The 16,597-nt window shown below is 43.5% G+C and overlaps 1 protein-coding gene across 1 annotated transcript in view; it reads right to left on the bottom strand.

The window, feature by feature from the left end:
- LOC126000972 (translation initiation factor IF-2-like) overlaps positions 1–14,887 on the bottom strand; it is a 26,094-nt gene extending 11,207 nt beyond the window's left edge. The window contains exon 1 of the mRNA XM_049768162.1: positions 14,878–14,887. Within this exon, the coding sequence (XP_049624119.1) occupies positions 14,878–14,887 (10 nt within the window). The remainder of the gene's footprint in view (positions 1–14,877) is intronic.
- Between the last annotated feature and the right edge of the window lie 1,710 nt (positions 14,888–16,597).

The raw sequence follows: 16,597 nt of genomic DNA, 5'->3' as shown, positions 1-16,597 counted from the left end.
TATTCTTATCCCAACAGAAGAATCCTTGATTTGAAGGAGAGAAAATGGAGTGGAGATATTAGGACAGGAAGTATGAGCTTTAAACACTCACCAAAAAAAAAAGAAAAAAAAAAAAAACAAGAACCAAAATAAAAACATTTTCACATGTCAAGTAAACATTTAATAGAACTCAATGGAGACTGGTAAGTTTATTACAGCTGTTTTTAATAATTTCTCAGCGGTCACTTTTTCCCAAGTACTCACTATTAGCAATAAGCAGCAAGTAGCAATGGCATTAACTGTTTTTTAAAGAGATTATTGGGTATATTAATTTAATGTGTTGCTTTTGAACCATTTTATAGAGTCTCCAAAGAAATGATAAGAGCAGTATTATGATTCTAAGCTGCTGTAGAAGAGAATACTACTATCTTTTGAAATTAAGATTATTCTCTAGACTCATCATCTGTATCCTATTTTGCTAGAGCACAATTTTGTGTAAGTTCTGTCTTGGACCCTCTAAGGCAAAGGGGTGTAATAACTATAGTGCAGGTTCTGTGATACCTCTAAACTTCTCTGTGACATAGCCTTTACTTTATTAGGCCTTTATAATTGTATGCAAGTTTTATGAAATTTGTACCCCAACCTGCTTTTTAAATTTCTCTTGGCTTTTATTACTTAGTAAAGCATTGCAAGATTCCATTATACATGTTTATTATAGAAAATATTGAAAAGCAAGTAGAGAAATCCTCCACAGCCCACTGTTAAGGGTGTATTTCTACTCAGGCTTATTATATTAGAATTTTTTTGTTTATGTCCTTATTACACATGACCATTATCCCAGATAATGAAATATTCTTTTAAAACTGATCACAAGGGGCTGAGAAGGTGGTTTAAAGGGTTGGAGCTTTGCACACAAGAGGATTTGACTTCCGGCCCCAAGACATAAACATTTTAAAGTCTCCAATAAATACTGTGCCACGATGTCTTCAGCTACTACTATCCACTATTGTAGTTTTTGTTTTTTTATTTTTTGCCAAGTTCTGTGTTTGATGGGGCCAAAAAGATAGTACAGCAGGTAGAGCACTTGCTTTGCACATGACTGACCTGGGTTTGATCCCTGGCACTTCAGAAGTTCTGAACCTCACTAGGAGTGATCCCTGAGTGCGGAGCATAGTAAGCCCTAAGCACCTCTCAGTTGGTCCCCAAACAAACAGAATTTGTGTTATGAAATTGTTTGCTCTGAATCTGAGATCCATCCCACACTGACCATCAAGAATACGAACAGCATTGCAGTAGCACATGGGAGTTTACCAGCATGCTGAAGTCCCTCCTTAGGGAATGACCCCTTACTGAGCTCTCAGCCTCCTTTAATAGGGTTACAGAGGCTTCAAACCATCACAGTTAACTTTTAAGTTGATAGGCTGTTGTCTAGGTTGTTTCCTTTTATGGCTAGATATCTAGAGTGGTATATTGTGCCTTTATGGAGCCTCAGGGTCTGCATCAGAGGAGTAGTAGAGGAGGGGCTTGGACACCCACTGGGCACCCATGACCTTATCTGCCTGCCCCGGTGTTGCTAGTTTTATCTGTTTTGGTACATGCCCTTAAAGTTCCTTAAACTGGCTGTTCTGGCCTAGTCTTTGTTCCTTAAAACTTGAGCCTGTCATGGCTATACTTAGGTTCATAACAAATCTAGGTTACAGTTAATTCTAAGTCAAACTTTAGATCCTAACAAAGTATTACATGCTTATTTTATTTATTTATTTATTCATTTATTTAGGTCACACCCTGTGACATCCAGGGGTTACTCCTGGCTCTATGCTCAGAAATCGATCCTGCAGGCTCGGGGGACCACATGGGTGCCGGAAATCAAAATGAGGTCCGTTCAGTGTTGGCTGCATGCAAGACAAAATGCCTTACTGCTGTGCTGTCACTCCAGCCCTCCTTATTTGAGTTTATTTTATTTATTTTTTGTTTATTTGCTTCCACTTGCTTGGTCAGTCGTATTTTATTTTTTCTTTTTTGTGGGGGGGATTGGGTCACACCTGGCAGCACTCAGTGGTTACTCTTGGCTCTATGCTCAGAAATCACTCCTGGTAGGCTCAGGGGACCATATGGGATGTCGGGATTCGAACCACTGACCTTCTGCATACAAGGCAAATGCCCTACCTCCATGCTATCTCTCTGGACCCAGTAGTATTTCATTTTTTAATTGGGCCAGTGAGTTGGACCACACCTGACTCTGTCATCAAGGGTCACTTCGTATGGTGCTGACAATGTGCACTAGGGTCAGCTTCATGCAAGGCAAATGCTCTACACTTGGTACTGTCTCTCTACCCTCTATTTATTTTCTCTGATATATATTCATTTACTTTTTTTTTTTACTTGTTTGTTTTAAGGCCATGCCCAGTGGTGCTTAGGGTAGTTTACTCCTGGCTCTAGGTTCAGGTACTGGTTCTGGGTTCCTTGTAGTCTTGGGATTATATGGGGTGCTGGGGATTAGATATGGGTCGACTGTGTGCAAGGCAAGTGCACCCTACCTGCTTTATTATACAGCATCATGTTCATGTTCATTTTCTTTTTTTGGGGGGGTGGGGGGGTCACACCCAGCAGTGCTTAGGGGTTACTCCTGGCTCTACGCTCGGAAATCGCTTCTGGCAGGCTCAGGGGACCATATGGGATGCTAGGATTAGAACCACTGTCATTCTGCATGCAAAGCAAACGCCCTACCTCCATGCTATCTCTCTGGCCCCCATGTTCATTTTCTTTTCTTTTCTTTCTTTTTTTTTTTTTGTGTCACACCCGTTTGATGCTCAGGGGTTACTCCTGGCTAAGCGCTCAGAAATTGCCCCTGGCTTGGGGGTACCATATGGGACGCCAGGGGATCGAACCTAGGTCCTTCCTTGGCTAGCACTTGCAAGGTTACCTTACCTCTAGTGCCACCTCACCGACCCCCCATGTTCATTTTTTTTGTGTGTGGTTTTTGGGTCACATCTGGCAGTGCTCAGGGGTTACTCCTGGCTCCATGCTCAGAATTTGCTCCTGGCAGGTACTGGGGACCATATGGGATGCCGGGATTCGAATTGATGACCTTCTGCATGAAAGGCAAACGTCTTACCTCCATGCTATCTCTTCGGCCCCCCATGTTCATTTTCTTACACTAATCATTGTTTATATACTTGGTTTGACTTCAGCTTCAGTTATTTTAGACAAGTATACCAAGGCTGTCCTTTTTTTTTTTTCTTTGTTATTTGTTTTTTTTAGGGTCACACCTGGCAGCACTCAGGGGTTATTCCTGGCTCTGTGCTCAGAAATTGCTCCTCGCAGGCTTGGGGGACCATATGGAATGCTGGGATTCAAACCACGTTCTTCTGCATGCAAGGCAAATTCCCTACCTCCATGCTATCTCTCCGGCCCCATCTGCTGTCTTTTTTTTTTTTACAAGAAGACAGTACCACTTAGAATCTTTTGAAAATGAATGTGTTATACCAGGTTCCCCATACTTCTCCAGCTGGTATCTGAAGGTTCTTACATTCAAGTAGAATGGCTCTTTGCCAGCACAAATTGACACTTCAACCCACAATGGTGTGTTTTGTTTCTTTGTTGGTAATAGAGCCAAGATTTCAGACAGCTTTCTCTATGAAGGTTTTATAATTTAGTCACAAAATTATATTTTGTATTTCTAAAATATAGTCAAGCGTTCTTTTGAAATAAGTTTTGTTTTCATGTTTGTAATACATAGATTACTGTTTGCTAGTTAGCTACCATAATGTGTTTGCTTAGAAATTGCCACTAACTGGTTATTAAACATCTATTATCGCTCATGCAGAATTAACTTCCACTTAAAACATTCCAGTTAAACAAAACTTCATTGTAAACCCTTTAATTGGTTCCTTGTCTCTGCACATAAAGCAGTTTCATTCAGAAGTATGAGTCACTAGCACATTTCTGTTTTTTTTTTTTTTTTTTTGGTTTTGGGGCCACACCCAGTGATACTCAGGGGTTACTCCTGGCTGTCTGCTCAGAAATAGCTGCTGGCAGGCACGGGGGACCATATGGGACACCGGGATTTGAACCAACCACCTTTGGTCCTGGATCGGCTGCTTGCAAGGCAAACGCCGCTGTGCTATCTCTCCGGGCCCTACTAGCACATTTCTAAGTGAATCGTTCAGCTCATGATGTGTAGGATACACAGATAGAAAATTGAAATATTTTAGGTGAGTCCACCATAATTCAGGGTGACTGGGAGATGTCTCTTTGAAAATTTCACATTTAGTTTCTGGCTTGGGGCTATACATAGTGGTATTCAGGGGTTCATTCTCTATGTATTTCTATGTTCAAGGGACTGTGTAATGCCTGTGATTGAGCCTGGGGCTCCCACATGCAACGCCCTCAAGCCTTGTAAGCAGGACTTTCCTGGACTCTATATGTTACTTTTTTTATTTGTTTTTGGGCCACACTCAGTGGTATTCAGGGCTTACTTCTGGCTTTGTGCTCAAGGGTCACTCCTAGCAGGGCTTGGGTACCATATAACCTGGTTTGGCTGCATGCAAAACAAGTACCCTATTCAGTGTATTATTGCACTGTATTATATTTATTTATTTATTGGTTTTGGGGCACACTGGCAGTGCTCAGGGTTACCTCAGGTTTTTTGCTCAGAAATCATTCCTGGCAGTCCTCGAGGAACCATATCAGATACTGGAGATTGAACCCAAGTCAGCTGCATGCAAGGCAAACACCCTACCTGCTGTACTGTCCCCTGTCATTTTATTATTGGGGGGGGGGACATACTAGGCAGCGCTCAGAGGTTACTCCAGTTCTATGCTCAGAAATTGCTCCTGGCAGGAGTTTGTCTTGGATAGGCAGCTTGCAAGGCAAATGCCCTACTGCTGTGCTCTCTCTCTCTGGCCCCATGTCATTTTTTAATTTAATTACTATTATTTTGAACCTTTCTGGTCTCTAGAATTCTGAATTTCTTGTAATTTATTGGTGTTTTTGTGAATTTTATTCTGAGGTGATTTTCTGTACTTTTTGCACCACACCCAAAAGTGCTCATGACTTCCTCCAGACCCAGCTCTTTTGTTCTTTTTTTTTTTTTTTTTTTTGTGGTGTTTGGGTCACACCCGGCAGTGCTCAGGGGTTATTCCTGGCTCCAGGCTCAGAAATTGCTCCTGGCAGGCACAGGGGACCATATGGGACTCCGGGATTTGAACCGATGACCTCCTGCATGAAAGACAAACGCCTTACCTCCATGCTATCTCTCCGGGCCCCGACCTGCTCTTTTGGAGGTTTGTGGGAAGCTTATGAATGCCAAGGGTTGGTTGTTTGCAAGGCAACTAACTGTCTTACCCCCTATGCTATCATTCTGGCTCCTACCTGAGGTAATTTTTCATAGAATGTTAATAACAAAAACCTCTGAACCTGTCTCACAAATGCAACAGTAGAAAGTGATGTGTATTTCTTAAGAGCCTGTAGTTAGACTCTTGGCTTCTACTTTTTTTTCGTTCGTTTGTTTTTGGTTTTTGGTTTTATGGCCACAGCCGGTGATGCTCAGGGGTTACAACTGGCTATGCACTCAGAAATCGCTCCTGGCTTCGGGGACCATATGGAATACTGGGGATCTAACTGAGGTTTGTCATGTGAAAGACAAACGCCCTACCACTGCCCTATCACTCTGGCCCCTGGCTCCTAGTTTGTTTGTTTGTTTTTTTCTTCAAAAAATATTCAAGATGGGCCTGGAGAGATAGCACAACGGCATTTGCCTTGCAAGCAGCCGATCCAGGACCAAAGGTGGTTGGTTCGAATCCTGGTGTCCCGTATGGTCCCCCGTGCCTGCCAAGAGCTATTTCTGAGCAGACAGCCAGCAGTAACCCCTTGAGCACTGCCAGGTGTGGCCCAAAAACAAAACAAAACAAAAAAAAATCAAGATTAGGAATAACTTTCCTAGAATATTATCTTTTGTTTTGTTTAGAAAAATAATTGAGGGGGCCGGAAAGATAGCACAGCAGCGTTTGCCTTGCAAGCAGCCGACCCAGGACCTAAGGTGGTTGGTTCGAATCCCGGCATCCCATATGGTCCCCCGTGCCTGCCAGGAGCTATTTCTGAGCAGATAGCCAGGAGTAACCCCTGAGTACCACCGGGTGTGGCCCAAAAACAAAAAAGAAAAATAATTGAGGGCCAGAGTGATAGTACGGGGGGTGGGGGGGACGTGCTTGCTTTGCACACAGCCCACCTGGGTTTGATTCCTTGACCTTCCATATGATTTTCTGCGCTCTTTCAGGAGTAAGTAACCCCTGAGCACTGCTGAGTGTGGGCCCAAAAAAAGAAAGAATTTGATATTTTAGGGGGATGGAGTGATGATAATGATGGAGTGAGTAGTATGTTTGTACACTGCTGACCCAGGTTTTATCCCTGACATCTCATATGGTTCCCCCCACCCCCAGTGCACCAGGAATGATTCCTGAGTGTAAAAACAGAGGTAAACCAGAAGAAGTAAACTAGAAGTAACACTGGTGGGTAAACGTTAGGAGAAAAACTGAAAAAAAAAAAGAGATTTTAAAAATACTTCATATTTGGGGCCGGAGAGATAGCATGGAAGTAAGGTGTTTGCCTTGCATGCAGAAGGTTGGTGGTTCGAATCCCGGCATCCCATATGGTCTCCCGAGCCTGCCAGGAGCGATTTCTGAGCATAGAGAGCCAGGAGTAATCCCTGAGCACTGCTGGATGTGACCCAAAAACAACAACAACAAAAAAAACCTTCATATTAGCAAAACAAAACAAAAAAACAACAGGGGCCTGAGAGATAGCATGGAGGTACAACATTTGCCTTGCATGCAGAAGGACGATGGTTCCAATCCCGGCATCTCATATGGTCCCCCAAGCCTGTCAGTAGCGATTTCTGTACATAGAGCCAGGAATAACCCCTGAGTGCTGCTGGATGTGACACAAAAACAAAAACAGACAAACAAATAAAAATACTTCATACCAAACCAGAGAGATAACATGGAGGTAGATTGTTTGCCTTGCATGCAGAAGAATGGTGGTTCGAATCCCAACATCCCAAATGGTTTCCCAAGCCTGCCAAGATTAACCCATGAACGCTGCCGGGTGTGACCCAAAAAACCCTTCATATCAAAGGTTTTATGGGATTTTTTTTAATTATAAGGAGATTAAAATTTAACACTACTTTTATATGTTTAATTTTCTGATTATTATAGTTTTGTAAGCATTAAAATTGACAGGGGAAAAATATTGACAAAGGGACAACTTATGAGGTTTTTAGTTGTTTATGTTGGAACTCTTGGGAGGTTTTAAACATATTTTTACACAAGTCAATTAGTGAAGCTTTCCCATAGCTATAGATGAAAATAGTAATTTTGGATTAACATGTTTTTGTGGCTAAGATTATAGTAAAAGAGATTGTAATGGAAAAAATGAATCATAAACTGGAAAGTACAGCATTTCCCAGTAGAGTCACTATTCTATAAAATATATTTAAATCTTAACAGATGATTCCAATTGCTGTCCTACAGTCTTACATTGTATAGTATATCTAGCTATGTAATATCTAGATATATAATACTTACATATCTAACACATGTAATACTTCTTGCAGCAGGGTATTTTGGGTCACATCAGTAGCACTTGGGTTCAATCCCTGACCCTGCAAATAAAACTAAAACAATAAGGCTTGAGAAATGATTTAGAACTCTGAAGCATCATTTACTGAGTGTGACTCTCCAGAAAAGTGAAAGCAAGAAACTTTAGTGGCAAACAAGAGGTGTCACACAGCATCCAGTTCAAGTCACTACTTTGATAAAGCGGATAGAGCACCTTGCAACTTGGATAGGGGCCTTTGCAAAGTTACTTCAAAGTACTGCCAGTTGTGGGGCTGGAGCGGTGGCACAAGCCGTAGGGTGTTTGCCTTGCATGTGCTAACCTAGGACAGACCGAGGTTTAATCCCCTGGCATTCCATATGGTCCCCCAAGCCAGGAGCGATTTCTGAGCTCATAGCCAGGAGTAACCCCTGACCGTCACCGGGTGTGGCCCAAAAAGCAAAAACAACAATAACAACAACAAAGTATTGTCAGTTGATAAACCTATCAACCATGCAAGTTGGGCAGATTATGATTATGGCCTATGGACAATGAACGTGAATTTTAGAGATCCTCTGAATAGTGGTCCAGATAATTTATTCTTATCTGGGTTGTGCGTGGCTTTTGCCTGTTTTAATTTTCCAATACAGAGGTTTTCAAACTTTTTTGGTCCAGTGACCCATTTTCAGAAAGAAAATTACTCATCAGCTTCTTTAAGTGAAGCTATACCTGAGGCTAGAACTTCCTTAAATCATTCCAATCCCTCTCGAGGCCAGTTTCACCCTCTTAGGGAAACACTTTTCTAGCACGTGGCCCCACACTTCATAATAACCACAAAAGAGTAGGGGCCAGAGAGGTGGCGCTAGAGGTAAGGCATTTGCCTTGCAAGTGCTAGCCTAGGACAGACCATGGTTCGATGCCCGGCATCCCATATGGTCCCCCAAGCCAGGGGCAGTTTCTGAGCGCATAGCCAGGAGTAACCTCTGAGTGTCAAACTGGTGTGTCGCCCCCCAAAAAAAGTAGGTTACATTTTTTAAATCTTGCTCTTTTTTTTTTTTTTTTTTTAGTTTTTGGGTCACACCCAGTGGTGCACAGGGGTTACTCCTGGCTGTCTGCTCAGAAATACCTCCTGGCAGGCACGGGGGACCATATGGGACACCCGGGATTCGAACCAACCACCTTTGGTCCTGGATCGGCTGCTTGCAAGGCAAACGCCGCTGTGCTATCTCTCCAGGCCCATCTTGCTCTTTTTTTTTTCCTGGATTCTTGTTTTTTTTTTTTTTTTTTGTTCATTTGTTTTTGTTTTTGTTTTGGCCACACCTGGCAGTGTTCAGGGGTTACTGTTGGCTCTGTGCTGAGAAATAATTTCTGGCAATTTCAGGGAACCATTTGGGATGCAGGAATCAAATACAGATTGGCTGATGCCAGGCAAATGCCCTTCCACTGTGCTATTGTTCTGGCTCTAATCATAATTTCGGTTTTGGCCATATCAAAAACCAATGGTACTCAAGAGCTATTCTTTTTTTTGTTGTTTGTTTGGTTTTTGGTTTTGTTTTTTTTGGGGGGCGCACACCTGGTGATGATCAGGGGTTACTCCTGGCTATGTGCTTAGAAATCGCTTATGGGCATAAAGTTCCCCCTTTTTCTACTTGGGCCCCTTCAAGAGTCAGCATTCTGGCTCCTGGTCTTCTGAACTTTAAAGACTGCAGAACCAGGGGGCCAGAGCAATAGTACAGTGGGTAGAGTGTTTACCTTACACACCATCTCGGTGTACCAACTTGGGTTTGACCCTCAGCATCCTGTATGATCCCCAGTGTCCTCCAGGAATGATTTCTGACATAGGAATCCAGGTATGGCCCAAAAACAAAACAAAACAAGGCTGCAGAACCATCTGAATTGAAGGTTAACTGGGCTCTCAGTTTGCATAACAGGTTGGATCTATTGAGAGGCACAGGGCAGTCAAGGTGCTGCTAAAGAAATTCACATTGGACAGTGTGCCCCTGCCAGAACACATTGTCTAGGGCTGAGGAAAGATCAACAGGGCTGATGTTTCATCTCTCCACAATGCAGGTTTGTTTATCTTTGAGAGAATTACTAAAGAATGTTACTCTTGGGGCTGGAGAGATAACATGGAGGTAAGGCGTTTGCTTTGCATGCAGAAGGTCGTTTGAATCCCGGCATCCCATATGGTCCCCTGAGCCTGCCAGGAGCGATTTCTGAGCATAGAGCCAGGAGTAACCCCTGAGTGCTGCTCTTTGTCAGTCAGTAGATCCACAGGTTGGCTCCTCCATCTGTCTTAGTCCTCATAATCTTCCAGAGTGACAATTCAATGTGATTCTCCTTCCAGAGGCCTGTTTCTCCCTGGTTGGCCGTATATCTTCCCACCACTACTCACACATAGTCTGCCCCTGCTGGACAAGTGTCTCCAGGCAGCCTTCCACATTGGGGGCATTTTTTCCCCAATGTCCCTCCAAACACACTGGTTCCATCCCAGTTGCTTTCTAGGACCAGATCTTCCTTGGGAGATTGAAATAGATGAGCTTTCCAGTATAGGTCTGGACACATTATTAAGTAAATCCTAAATTTTTCATTGACTTTTTTTCTGGGTACCTCCAAAGCTCTGTGACTCTTGATGCTAAACCAAGCCAGGTGATGTAAGTGCTCTGAGGGTGTAGAGCAGAGGTCTTCAAACTTTTTAAAGTGGGGGCCAGATTACGGTCCCTTAGAGAGCTGGAGGGCCGGACTATATGAGCTACTAATTCCTACTCACACTGCACATATCTTATATAAATAAAATGAAAACCATTTATAAATAAACAGATCACGCACCAGTATTTCTTTTTTTTTTTTTTGGTTTTTGTGTCACACCCGTTTGATGCTCAGGGGTTACTCCTGGCTATGTGCTCAGAAGTTGCTCCTGGCTCGGGGGACCATATGGGACACCGGGGGATCGAACTGAGGTCCGTCCAAGGCTAGCGCAGGCAAGGCAGGCACCTTACCTTTAGCGCCACCGCCCGGCCCCATGCACACGCACCAGTATTTCAATGGGAACTGTGGGCCTGCTTTTGGCTAAAGAGATGGTCAATGTCCGGTTCCATATTTGTCACTGCCAGCCGTAACAAGTGATGCAAGTGGGCATCAGTTAATCTTGATCTGGTTGGAGATTTTAGATGTTTCATTCTTGAAAAAGTCTGTTCACAGTCATAAGTGCTACCAAAGATGGTTACCATTTTGAGTGCATGGTTCCTGATATTTGGATATACACTGAGTGTATATGCTGGCAGGTATCTTGGCAACCAAACAGCATCACTGCCGGCGGGCCGCATGTGGCCCGAGGGCTGTAGTTTGAAGACCCCTGGTGTAGAGTCTTCCACTCAGGACTCAGTGCATACAAAGCATGAATGCTGACCACCTCCCTTATCTTTGTTATATAAGGAACATACATATCTGTTTCTAAAAAAAGATCTAGTGCTATTTGTTGATAATTAAAATGGAATGGGTGAATTTGGGGGGAATATATGGGGAAAAGAAAATCATTCTTCTGGGAACATGACAACATATTCTGATTACTGAGATTCATATAGAGTTTTTTTTTTTTTTGGTTTTTGGGCCACACCCGGCAGCGCTCAGGGGTTATTCCTGGCTGTCTGCTCAGAAATAGCTCCTGGCAGGCACGGGGGACCATATGGGACACCGGGATTCGAACCAACCACCTTTGGTCCTGGATTGGCTGCTTGCAAGGCAAACGCCGCTGTGCTATCTCTCCGGGCCCCATATAGAGTTTTTTTCAGTAATAAAATAGGAAGAGCCGTTTTGTGCTTTGTAATTTAATTTCATTGTGATCCAAGTACATAATTTTTATCAGGACTTCTTAAGCTCTCTCTATTATTTTTTGCTTCCCAAGCAGAGGAAGTTCTGAATGTCACATTAGTAATGAAAAACTACCTACATGACTAGTGCTGGGTCCAACCCAGCCATTCTTTTTTTTTTTTTTTTTTTTTTTTTGGTTTTTGGGCCACACCCGGCAGCGCTCAGGGGTTATTCCTGGCTGTCTGCTCAGAAATAGCTCCTGGCAGGCACGGGGGACCATATGGGACACCGGGATTCGAACCAACCACCTTTGGTCCTGGATTGGCTGCTTGCAAGGCAAACGCCGCTGTGCTATCTCTCCGGGCCCCATATAGAGTTTTTTTCAGTAATAAAATAGGAAGAGCCGTTTTGTGCTTTGTAATTTAATTTCATTGTGATCCAAGTACATAATTTTTATCAGGACTTCTTAAGCTCTCTCTATTATTTTTTGCTTCCCAAGCAGAGGAAGTTCTGAATGTCACATTAGTAATGAAAAACTACCTACATGACTAGTGCTGGGTCCAACCCAGCCATTCTTTTTTTTTTTTTTTTTTTTTTTTTTGGTTTTTGGGCCACCCGGCGGTGCTCAGGGCTTACTCCTGGCTGTCTGCTCAGAAATAGCTCCTGGCAGGCACGGGGGACCATATGGGACACCGGGATTCGAACCAACCACCTTTGGTCCTGGATCGGCTGCTTGCAAGGCAAACACCGCTGTGCTATCTCTCCGGGCCCAACAACCCAGCCATTCTTGATCAACCTGTGAGGCCCATGGATACAATAAATCGTTGTTGGCTTTTGTTTTAAAAAGTCATGCTTCTGGGGGCCGGAGAGATAGCATGGAGGTAAGGCGTTTACCTTTCATGCAGAAGGTCATCGGTTTGAATCCTGGCGTCCCTTATGGTCCCCTGTGCCTGCCAGGTGCAATTTCTGAGCACGGAGCCAGGAAAAAACCCTGAGCACTGCCGGGAGTGACCCAAAAACCACAAAAACAAAAAGTCATGTTTTCGGGGCCGGTGAGGTGGCGCTAGAGGTAAGGTGTTTGCCTTGCAAGCGCTAGCCAAGGAAAGACCGTGGTTCGATCCCCTGGCGTCCCATATGGTCCCCCAAGCCAGGAAGCCAGGATTGACTCCTGAGCGTCACCGGGTGTGGCCCGAAAACCAAAAAAAAAAAAAAAGTCATGTTTTCATCTGAGAGAGATTGCAGTGGTGAGGTTTGAGTTTTGCTTACCTGAGTAGATCCCGAATACTGCATATGGTTCTGAGCACAACCAGGTGTGTTCTTGCGCTTCTCTCTCTCTGTCTCTCTTTCTCTCTCTCACCTCTCACCTCTCTTTCCTCTCTCACTCTCTCTCGCTCTCGCTCTTTTCTCTTTATTTTTTTTTAGACCACACCTGGTGATGCTCAGTGGTTATATTCTTGGCTCAGTACTCAAGGATCACTTATGGCAGGCTTAGAGGACCATATGGGATATTGGAAATCAAACTAGGGTTGGCCCTATGCAAGGTAAATGCCTTATCTGCTATACTAGTGCTATACTCCCACTCCCACCCATCCCCTTTTTTTGAGTGGTGGGTTGGGTGTCACACACCTGGTCACACCCAGCAGCGCTCAGGGGTTAGTCCTGGCTTTGCTCAGAATCTGCTCCTGGCTGGCTTGGGGGACCATATGGGATGCCAGGATTCGAACCACGGTAGGTCCTGGTTTGTCTGCATGCAAGGCAAACGCCCTATAGCTGTGCTCTCTCTCCTGCCCCAGCCCTACCCCCCTTTTTTAAAAAACTAGGATTGGAACCTAGGGCCTCACATATAAAGCCTGTACTCCATTGGGCTGTGTTCCTGGTCCTCATATTTTTATTTTATTTTTTTTGTTTGTTTAGGCTGTACCCAGAAGTACTCAGCGATCACACCTGGAGGGCTGGGGGTGATAGGTGCTGAGGATTGTACCTGGATCAGCCACATACGGGACAAGGACCCTGCCTGCTCTGTTATCTTCTATCCCTATCCCTCATCCTTTTATCTGTTATTTTAGTGACGTAAAATAGTTTTATTTAGGAAATTTTATCTAGAGAACTAGGATGGAAGAGAGTCTTAGGGAGCACATGCTATTAGAGGAATGGTGCCAGTTCTTTCTTCCCTCCTAACCCCTCATTCGTAATTCATCCGTAACTCTTGTCATTATAAATTAGTTTGGGAGGAAGGTCCCTTTTGAGGGAAAAGGTCTCCCAAGTTGTGCTGAGGGACTCCAACACTACTTTCCTACAAGGTGCTACTCAGACTCAACAGTTCTTTGGGGCATCAGGGTCTCCCGAGTTGGTGCTTGGAGCTCTGGGTAGGGACTCTATGCACACCAGTTCTTTGAGCCCTACTAGAAGTGAGTCTTCTTTTTTTGTTGTTTTTTGTTTTTGGGTCACACCCGGCAATGCTCAGGGGCTACTCCTGGCTCTATGCTCAGAAATCACCCCTGGCAGGCTGGGGGGACCATATGGGATGCCGGGATTTGAACCACCATCCTTCTGCATGCAAGGCAAATGCCCTACCTCCATGCTATCTCTCCAGCTCCTCTGTGTAACTTTTCTTTTATTATTATTATTTTTTTATTTTTAATTATGAGAACAAAGTTGCAAAGAAAGAGGACAAGGTAAAGTTATCTGTGTAACTTTTTTGGTTTTTGGGTCACACCCGGCGGTGCTCAGGGGTTACTCCTGGCTGTCTGCTCAGAAATAGCTCCTGGCAGGCACCGGGGACCATATGGGACACCGGGATTCGAACCAACCACCTTTGGTCCTTGATTGGCTGCTTGCAAGGCAAACACTGCTGTGCTATCTCTCCGGGCCCCTATCTGTGTAACTTTTTAAGTGATTGTTTTGGTACCATATTATATACATAAAATATTGCAGTTTGTAATTGGCACATTGCATGAATTCTAGTGAAGTATATGTAACCTTACCTTTCGTAACTTTTTTGAGAGGGGAATCACCCAGTGATGCTCAGGGATTACTCCTAACTCTGCACACAGGAATCTCTCCTGGAAGTGCTTGGGATGTTAGCAATTGAACCCTGGTTGGCTGTGTGCAAGGCAAGTGTCTTATCCATTTATTGTTTTATTTTGTTTCTTGTTTGTTTGTTTTGGGGTCATGCTAGTGGTGCTTAGGGGTTATTTCTGGCTCTGTGCTGAGAAATTACTCCTGGCAGGCTCAGGGGACCATATTGGATGTAGGGGTTAGAACTTGGGTTGGCTGCATGCAAGGCAACGCCCTATCTGCTATCACATCTTATCCATTGTACTCCCTCGCCAGCCCCCTCCATAACTCTCCTTTGTGAGGTAAATATTATCTCATACATTGAGAATCACAGTTGTTATAGTTATAACAAATGTTATAATTTGTTCCGTTCATGGGTCATATCCACTGGTCTTCAGAACTGTGCAGGGGAGTCCGTGCTGTGTGGCTGTATCCTACCTGGGCCCATAGCGTGTAAAGTAATGCATAGTACCCCAGAGCTCTGTGCTTTCATCCTGCCCTGTGGTAGAATTTTTACTTCAATCTTCAAACATAATTTAGAAAGTTCAGGGAGTTGAAAAACCTACTGTGGATCACTTCTCGGCCTTTTGGCTAAGATCAAGATTTTTTCAAGGCTTTTTAGCTAAGATCAGCTTAATATCTGATACATCCTCTATATAAGGACAATAAAAAGAAGAAAAATCTACTGCATTTACCTATATTTTTACTCTTTCCTCCTGATATACTCAGTAATAAATTCTTTTTTCCCTTCACCTTCATTCATATTTATTTCACTATTAAAAACATATAAGAAATTGATAGAGAATTCTTATTTACTAAGTCTTTTTTTTTTTTTTTTTTACTAAGTCTTTTTTTAAAGTCTTTGGGAAACATACATTCTTACTATTCATAATTTCTGGTGAAAAGTCTTGTCAAATTGTTTTTCCTCTGTAAAATATTTTTTCATTAGTACTTTTCAAGATTTGTGGGTGGAAGAGAGAGGCAGGTTTTGGCCACATCCAGTGGAAGTTCAGTGACTATTTCTGACCTCTTGTACTTAGGAGCAACCTACTTGGTGTTCAAGGGACTGCTGATGGTGCTGGAAGTTCAAACCAGGGTTATGGTTGTTGCGGCCACATGCAAGGACCTCCTATACTGTCTCTAGAACCCCTACATTCTTGATTATTTTTTCCACCGTGTTTATCTTGACATTTCTTTAGCGGTGGGAGTGCACATCCAGCCATGCTCAGGGCTTTCTTTTGGTCTGTGCTCAAAGATTGGACCATAGTGGTTGAATGCCTTGGATTTTTTTTTTTAAGGAAAGGCAGATGGGTAGGTTGAATCAGATCAGGCTATACAAAGGGGTCATCTCTGGTGGTGCTCAGAGATTGATACTGGGGTCATCTGCAAGCAAGAGTCCTACAGATCTGGGGCTGGAGTGATACACAAGCAAGTAGGGCATTTGTCTTGCATGCGGCCAACCTGGTTTCGATCCCTGGCATCCCATATGGTTTCCTAAGCACCACAAGAAGTAAATTTCTTTTCTTTTTTTTTTTTTTAATTTTTATTTTGACCAAAGTGGATTACAAATCTTTCACAGTAATTTTTTAGGTAAGGAGTAAATTTCTGAGTGCAGAGCCAGGAATAACTCATGAGTACCGCTAGCTGTGACCCAAAAGCCAAAAAAAAAAAAAAAAAAAAAAAAAGAAGGACTCCTATAGATCTAAGGCTTTATTTGGGAGTGGGGGATGTCACACCCCACAAAGTTTTTTTTTGTTTGTTTCGGTTTGGTTTGGTTTGGTTTTGGTTTTTGGATCACACCCGGCAGCTCTCAGGGGCTACCCCTGGCTCTATGCTCACAAATCACTCCTGGCAAGCTCAGGGAACCATATGGGATGCCAGGATTCGAACTGCCATCCTTCTGCATCAAAGCAAATGCCCTACCTCCACGCTATCTTTCCGGTCCCCACCCAGCAATGTTTAATGTTTATTCCTGATTCTATGCTCAGAGCTGGCAAGGTTTGGGGGCCATATAGAATGCCAGAGATCACGCCTAGGTCAGCCACATGCAAGTCAAGCACCTTACCAGCTATACTTTCTCTCTAGCCCTCTAATCTACTTTCCCTGTTTTCAAAGTATGTAATTTCTACTATTCTGTTTTCACATTCTCTGATTTTAT

Source organism: Suncus etruscus, chromosome 1, assembly GCF_024139225.1.
Source record: "Suncus etruscus isolate mSunEtr1 chromosome 1, mSunEtr1.pri.cur, whole genome shotgun sequence".
Lineage (NCBI taxonomy): Eukaryota > Metazoa > Chordata > Mammalia > Eulipotyphla > Soricidae > Suncus > Suncus etruscus.
This window is presented reverse-complemented; position numbering and strand designations above follow the sequence as displayed.